Raw genomic sequence first — 8084 nt, 5'->3', positions numbered from 1 at the left:
CCTGACCACACAGGGGCCCAAACGGCTTTCCAGTCCTGTGGGTCCTGTACCGCTGCTCACAGCCGAGTCCTCGGGGCGTGGGGCACTCGTGAGCCCTGGCTCTAGCGAGGACCAGAGCAAGGTTTGGCAAGGGTGTCCTCACTGGTGCGCCGGGGTGGGCAGGGCCATGCAGGGCTCAGACCTGTGGAAAGCCAGCTGCNCCAGCTCAGCTCTTCAGACTCTTCTCTCTACATCCTCTTTTCTCAAAACCCGGGCTCTCCTAACTCTGAGAACTCTGTTTTCCTGTCCTAGTTCTAGAGGCTTCCAAGGAGTGAGCTTCCTCCCCGTCACCTTCACTGCATGCTTCTTAGAAGGGGTCATGGGTCTTACATAACTGAAGGGCTTGACATGAAAGGCTGACCGTCCTTCTGTTCACTCATCAGCGTGTAACTGAGCGCCCACCCTGCCCTGCCCCAGGCCCCCGGAAGCACTTGCCCACGTTCTTTGGTGTCCTAGCAACCAGGAGCTCTCCTCTGAGCTCCGGCTGGCGCAGAGGCCATTTTCTCCCTGACCGCCATGACCTGCAGCCTCCCTGGGCCTCTGAGGACCTGTCTGCACAGTTTGTGGATCCCCTGAAAGCCGCCACTTGCCCCCAAGGACGCCCAGAACCCCAGCCCAGCCGACCCTCCCTGCAGAATGAGCTTTTCGCTCACGTTCTCGGAGCTGGTCAACGTGGCCGTCCCGCAGTGTGGCGTGGTGAACTTCAAGGCCCTGCAGCTCCTGCTCCACGGCATCCTGGAGCATATCCACATGGCCGAGCTCAAGAAGGTCCTCTCGGGAGACGAGGACTTTCTCCAAACCTCGCCGGCCGCGTTCATGCCCCGGGAAGCAGATGCCCAGCCCATCGTCCACCCCATGAAGAGGCTCGACAACATCTTTGACCACGTGGTGAGCCGCATCGACAAGATGGAGAGCCAGCTGGCCACGCTGCAGGACCTGCCCTCCACTTCCCAGCTGTTGGAGGGCAGCCGGGGCCAGGGCCAGCCCGCCCAGGATCTGTGGCACCTCATAAAGCTCCGGAAGATGGTGGAAGGCAATGAAGAAGCCATGGCAAAGGTAAACCACCTGGCCTCCGGAAGCTTCCTGCCCTCCGTGCTCTCCCCGCTCTTCCCTTCTGCCCCTCGTGATGGGCTCTCCTCCAAAACGGGGAGGGATGGGGCTTTGGAGTCAGGCAGAACCAAAGCTCCGACCTTGCACCCTTTGTCAAGGGTTAAGGAAAGAAGCCAGACACAAAGGGTCACCCATGGTGTGACTCCATTTGTATGAAGCAGGCAGATCTGTAGAGACAGAAGGCTGACAGTGGTTGGCAGGGGTGGGGAAGGGCAGAAAGGGGGAGGAGAGCCTAGTGGCTCTGAGGTCTCCTTTTTGGGTGATGAAGAGAGTTTGGAAACACACCAAATTCCACCGTTCCCTCATCTCCTCACTGTCCCCTTCACCCTCGAGCCTCTGTTTGGCTCCCTGCCCAGGGAGATGATCACTGGAAGGAGCACTCACCGTGCTCTGCGTGAGCGAGAGGCTGATGTCTGTTAGCCCCTTTCATCTTCATAGCACCCACAGGAGACAGGTCCGATATTCACCCCCAGCTTAGGTGAGGCACCGAAGCACTGAGTTTAACTCACCTGGGGCCACACAACGTTAGCAAATGTCCCCATTTGCTGGTGCAAATCTGGGCCGGGGGGGTGGGTGAGAGGCATAGGAATGTGGGGGTGCTGAGCATGCTGCTGCTTCCCCACTGGACCAGCGGGTGGGGGGTGATCATGATTTCCTCCTCCCAGGATTGCCTTGAGATTGATACCAGACAAGATAATGCGTGGGAAGTGCTTAGACAGAACTTGAGGTCTTCTGGGCACCTGGACAGTGGTCACTAGCAGTATTATCGGGAGAACTGAACTGAGCAGGGAAAATGGGTCACCAGGACCTCAGTGAAGTCAGGCACCAGGAGCCCTGAGGGCAGGGGGAGGGTGCAGTCTGGTAGAGGCGGGCTGAGAGGCAAGGCAAAGTGGACCGTTAAAACCCATGCTAAGGAAAGCAGCCAGATGCAAAGGACCACGTACTGCATGGTTCTGTGTCTTTTCTCTTCTTTTCTTTTCTTCTCTTTTCTCTTCCCTTCCTCTCCCTTCCCTTCCCTTCCTCTCCCCTTCCCTTCCTCTCCCTTCCCTTCCCTTCCTCTCCCTTCCCTTCCCTCCCCTCCCCTCCCTTCCCTTCTCCCTTCCCTTCCCGCATTCTTTCTTTCTAATCCCAATTAGTTAATATATAGTGTAGTAACTGTTTCAGGGGTACAATTTACTGATTCCTCACTTACACATGACACCCAGTGCTCATCCCAACAAGTGCCCTCCTTACTTCCCATCCCCCATTTAGCCCCTCTTCCCACCCACCTCCCCTGCAGCAACTCTCACCTTGTTCTCTGTCTTTAACAGTCTCTTATGTTGTTTCTCCTTCCCTTCCTGTACGTTCATCTCTTTTGTTTCTTTAAAAAGTTTTTTTTTTTAATGTTTATTTTTGAGAGAGAAAGAGACAGACAGTGGGGGAGGAGCAGAGAGAGGGAGACACAGAATTTGAAGGAGCGTCCAGGCCCTGAGCTGTCAGCACAGAGCCTGATTTGGGGCTCAAACTCATGTGCCGCGAGATCACGACCTGAGCCGGAATCAGACACTTAACCAACTGAGGCACCCAGCTGCCCCCATCTGTTTTGTTTCTTAAATTCCACCTAGGAGTGAAGCCATGAAACACCCAGAAAAGGCAGGTCCGTAGAGATAGAAAGTAGATTCGTGGTTGCCAGGAGCTGGGTGGTGGTGGTGACGATGGGGAGGGACTGCTGATGGCTGTGGGGTTTCTCTCCGGGTGACGAAAATATTCTGGAACCAGGTCGTGGTGACAGTTGCCAACCTTGTGAATGTACCAAACGCTCCACTAAATTAATTCTTTGTTTTGGTATCCTGTGCATTTTACCATACACACACAGCAGAGGCTGGCAGAATCGATGAAAAGAAAAAAGGCATGATCTAACTATACCCTGTCTACAAGAGACACATTTTTTTTAATGTTTTATTTATTTCTAGGAGAGAGAGAGAGAGAGAGAGACAGCGTGAGCAGGGGAGGGTCAGAGAGAGAGGGAGTCACAGACTGAAACAGGCTCCAGGCTCTGAGCTGGCAGTCAGCACAGAGCCCGACGCGGGGCTCGAACCCACGAACCGCGAGATCATGACCCAAGCGAAAGTCAGACACTTAACCGACTAAGCCACCCAGGCGCCCCATACAAGAGACACATTTTTAAATAATTTTTTAAAAATGTTTGTTTATTTTTGAGAGAGAGAGCGATAGAGTCAAGCAGGGGAGGGGCAGAGAGACTGAGACCCAGAATCTGAAGCAGGCTCCAGGCTCTGAGCTGTCAGCATAGAGCCTAATACGGGGCGTGAACCCATGAACCACAAGATCATGACCTGAGCTGAAGTCAGATGCTTAACCGACTGAGCCACCCAGGTGCCCCAAGAGACATATTTTAGATTCCAAGACCCATAGGTTGAAAAAAAAAAAGATGGGAAAAGGTACTCCATGCGAGCGGTTATCAGAAGAGAGCTAGAGTGGCCACACTGCTCATATCAAAGACAGCCTTTAAGGCAAGAATGGTTGCTAGAGACAAAGAAGGTTGAAGAGGTGCCCAGTGCAGATTACAGAGGCCTTGGAGGCTGGAGAGGTGGACACAGTGTCCTAGCAGCCTGCCCCTGGCTTGTCCTGGTGGGTGGAGACTTCTAGAATGCACAGAACCGGGAGTGACCCAGCCAGCATGTGAAGGGCGCTGGTGCATAGGCTCCCACATGGCTTCAGAGCACTATTTGTGCATCTAGGATTAGAGAACGTTCCCCTGGCCTGGCCTGGCTGAGGTTGCTGGGGTTCCCACCCTACCCCTCTACCCCCTGCCGTGGTAACTGGTTCTGGGACGGTGCAAGCTGCTTACCTAAGTGTCTGCGCCCACCAGCCAGTCAGGCGGGCAGACCAAACACCATGTGGCTGCCCAGGTCAGCTCACCTGCCCCTGGGCCCCCTTTCTCTGGGGCTGGCCGGGTTGTGTCTCCTGCTGTCCTCTACCAGCGCCTGTCTAGGTGCCAAGGCCCAAAATGGGGAAAGATAAGCCTGTGAGACCTGGCACCCACCCTGGACAGAGTGAACGGTGCCCAGAAAACTAGGGCCGGCACCAAGGCCTCTTGCAAGCAGGTTTGAGGGGCTCTGCAGGCATGGTTAGTGGACCGCCAGATTTGGGGCTCGGGCACTGCAGGCTGAGATTGCCCCAGCCGTCACCCTCACGGATAATTCTCCCTGGTGAGGGTCAGCCTGTGCGCTATGGTGTGCTAAGCAGCGTCCTCGGCTTCCACCCCCCAGCTGCCAGAAGCGCCCCCTAGTGGTGACAACCAGAACTGCCTGCNGCGCCAGCCCAACCTGCGGAGCTTCTCCAGCACGGCAGGCACCGAGGCCCCGCCCGCTTCTCCCCGGCCGCCCACCCTGAGCGTCAGTTTGGGAAAGTGTCCGCGGGAATGACCCAGTGAGCCCAGCCGGAGCCTAGAAAGCTGCGTCCGGAGGTCCCTGTCTGTGTCCTTGAGACCTCGGTTATCACGGTTGTGATGATCACCCTCGGCCGCTGGCCTTACACGACCAAACGGGAGACCGCGTCAGCTGTGTATGGTTTATTCTGGGGGTCACGCGGGCAGGACGCGGGATCTGGGGGTCTGAGTTCAAGCCCCGTGCCGCAGGGGGAGCCGACTTAAAAACTAACAACAACGGACTGTTCTGGCTGACCTGTTTCCATAAATAAATTCGAGGTCCCTGTGGGGATTTTTACAACCTTTTGTTGCTTTTTCTGATTTCAGAACTCCCTTCCCGTTGGACTTCCCCAGCCCCAAAACTCGTGCTGTAGATCCCACAAATTAAAACAACTTTAAATTTACTTTTTAAAAGTAGATTTATTTGTTTCGAGTGAGACAGAGGCAGCGCCAGTGGGGGAGGGGCGGAGAGAGAGCATCCCAAGCAGGCTCCCAACCTTCAGCGCGGAGCCCCATGCAGGGCTCGAACTCACAGCCCTGTGAGATCATGACCTGAGCCAAAACCAAGAGTTGGATTCTTAACCCACTGAGCCACCCAGGTGCCCCTAAGGTGATTTTAAATGTAAATTAATGTTTGAAAAATTCATAACAAAGCTGAAAGGCGTGGAAAATACTGGGGTTTTAGAGAATAGGGTCAAGGTTACTGCAATAACGGTAATGAACTTTGTGTGTGGCCAGCATCTCTTCAGGGTACTTTGTTTTCCTGTTCCCTGGGAGGGAAATGGTATTAGCTTTCCCATTTCCCAAAGCTCTGGGGTTTGCTACCTTTTCTGGGTTTGCCCTGGACTCCGTGTGTGTGTGTGTGTGTGTGTGTGTGTGTGTGGTGGGAGGTGGGGGGTGACTCCTGCTCAGGTAACTTATAACTTAGGCCCCTGGTTGCCTCTAGGGAGACAGGGGAGAGGGAAGCATTCCTGTACTGGTGTGGGATCTGGACTTCAGAGATTTCCCTGAAAAGTGTTTTCCATCTACAGCAGATAAGGACTTGTAAAACCCTTCCCATGATACCATCACGACTCCCGACGAAATTAACAACTCCCAAATACCATCCAGTAGACTGTATGGAAATTTCTCTCCGTTTTTTCTAAAACAAAATTGCTACTTTTTACAGCTTTATTGAGATATATTCATACATATGTTCATGTGCATACCAGAGTATTCATCCATTTAGAATGTGTGGTTCATGGAGTGCCTGGCTGGCTCAGTCGGTAGAGCATGCGACTCTTAATCTCGGGGTTGCGAGGTTGAGGCCCATGTTGGGATCACTTAAAAGTAAGTGTGGAGATCACTTAAAAATAAAAATNCTCTCTCTCTCTCTCTCTCTCTCCTAGAAATAAATAAAACATTAAAAAAAATTTTTTTAAATAAATAAAAAAAATAAAAATCTTTAAAAAATAAGGTGTACATTTCAGGGAGTTTAGTATGCTCACAGTGTTCTGCAACAATTACGATCAATTTTAGGACATTTTCTACAGCCCACCCCCAAAACACCCCTTGACCATTAGCCATCATTCTTCTTCCTGCTCCTCCTTGAGCCCCATTCTTGGACTTACCATGATGTCTTCAAGGTTGATCCATGATGTCACATGTATCAGTACTTCATTTCTTTTTATTGCCAAATGATATTCCAATGGGTGGATACACCACACTTTTTTTTATCGATTGGTGGATATTTGGCTGTTTCCACCTGTAGGATGTTAGGAGTAGTGGCCACTGTGAACAACAGTGTACACATTTTCCTGCGAATATATGTTTTCATTTGGGCATATTCCTTGTGGTTTTGATTTGCATTTCCCCGGTGACTAATTGTGCTGAACATGTTTTCATGTGCCTAGCAGCTATTTGTAACTCCTCTTTGGAGAAACGCCTATTCAGATTATTTGCCCAGTTTTAACTGTGTTGTCTTTTTATTGTTGAGTTGTAAGAGTGTTTTATATATCCTGAATATATGATGCCACGGGTATGATTTGTAAATATTGTCTATCATTCTGTGAGTTGCCTTTTCACTTTCTTGACAGTGTCCTTTGCTAGGCAGAGTTTTAAATTTTGCTGAAGTACAATTTATGTATCTCTTTTGTCACATTTTTTTGATGGATTTTTGCTTATGCTTTTTGGTGGCATATCTAAGAAACTATTGGCTGACCAAGGTCATGAAAATTTACTCCTATGTTTTCTTCTACAACACAGAAGTAAATGGCTTATAGTTTATCTCTTATATTTAGATGTAGGAGCCATTTTTTTTTTAAATGTTTTTTTTTTATTTATTTCTAGGAGAGAGAGAGAGAGACAGCATGAGCAAGGAAGGGTCAGAGAGAGAGGGAGTGACAGACTCTGAAACAGGCTCCAGGCTCTGAGCTGGCAGTCAGCACAGAGCCCGACACGGGGCTCGAACCCACAAACCGCGAGATCATGACCTAAGCGAAAGTCGGACGCTTAACCGACTAAGCCACCCAGGCACCCCATGTAGGAGCCATTTTTAGTTAATTTTGGTATAGAGTGTGAGGTAGGAGTCCTACTTAATTCTTTTGTATGTGGGCATCCAACTGTTTGGTACTATTTGTTGGAGACAGCTCTTCCCCTATTGATTTGTTTTGACACACTCTTATTGTAAATGCATTTCTGGACTGTTCTTTCTCTTCCATTGACCTGTGTATCTTTTCTTATGCCAGTACCACACTGTCTTGATCACTATAGCTTTGCAGAAAGTGTTGAAATCAGGAAGTGTGAGGAGCGCCTGGGTGGCTTAGTCGGTTAAGCGTCCGACTTTTGCTTAGGTCATGTACTCGCGGTTCGTGGGTTCGAGCCCCGCGTCGGGCTCTGTGCTGACTGCCAGCTCAGAGCCTGGAGCCTGTTTCAGTCTGTGACTCCCTCTCTCTCTGACCCTCCCCTGCTCACGCTGTCTCTCTCTCTCTCTCTCTCCTAGAAATAAATAAAACATTAAAAAAAAAAAAAGAAATCAGGAAGTGTGAGTCTTACAGGTTTGCTCTTCTTTGTTCAGATTGTTTGGCAATTCTGAGTCCCTTGCATTAACATAAGAATTTTAGGATCCAGCCATCAATTTCTATGGGAGAGAACAAGTTGGCATTTTTATAAGGATTAAGCTTGATCTGTAGATCAACCTGGGAAGTGAGCCTTCTGGTCGAAGAACATGGGGTGCTATTTATTTATCAGTCAGCTTTATTGTGATATAATTCACGTCCCAGAGGTGTCTGGGGGGCTTGGTCGGTTAAGTGTCCCTCTCTTGGTTTCAGCTCAAGTCATGATCTCGTGGTTCGTGAGTCAAGCCCCATGTTAGGCTCTGTGCTGCCAGGGCAGAGGCTGCTTGGGACTCTCTCTGTCTTCCTCTCTCTCTCTCTTAAGATAAATAAATAAACTTTAAGGGGCGCTGGGTGGCTTAGTCGGTTAAGTGTCCGACTTTTCGCTTAGGTCATGATCTCGCGGTTCGTGGGTT

The 8084-nt window shown here is 50.6% G+C and overlaps 1 protein-coding gene across 1 annotated transcript in view; it reads left to right on the top strand.

Moving 5' to 3' along the window:
* Positions 1-675: 675 nt before the first annotated feature.
* The window catches only part of CUNH16orf96 (chromosome unknown C16orf96 homolog), a 36370-nt gene continuing 28961 nt past the window's right edge, over positions 676-8084 (top strand). The window contains exon 1 of the mRNA XM_077762756.1: positions 676-1095. Coding sequence (XP_077618882.1) covers positions 676-1095 — 420 coding nt within the window. The remainder of the gene's footprint in view (positions 1096-8084) is intronic.

The sequence above is a fragment of the Crocuta crocuta genome, unplaced genomic scaffold (genome assembly GCF_008692635.1).
Source record: "Crocuta crocuta isolate KB4526 unplaced genomic scaffold, BGI_CrCroc_1.0 scaffold234, whole genome shotgun sequence".
NCBI lineage: Eukaryota > Metazoa > Chordata > Mammalia > Carnivora > Hyaenidae > Crocuta > Crocuta crocuta.
Note: the sequence above shows the minus strand (reverse complement) of the source record. Positions and strands in the feature narration are given on the sequence as shown.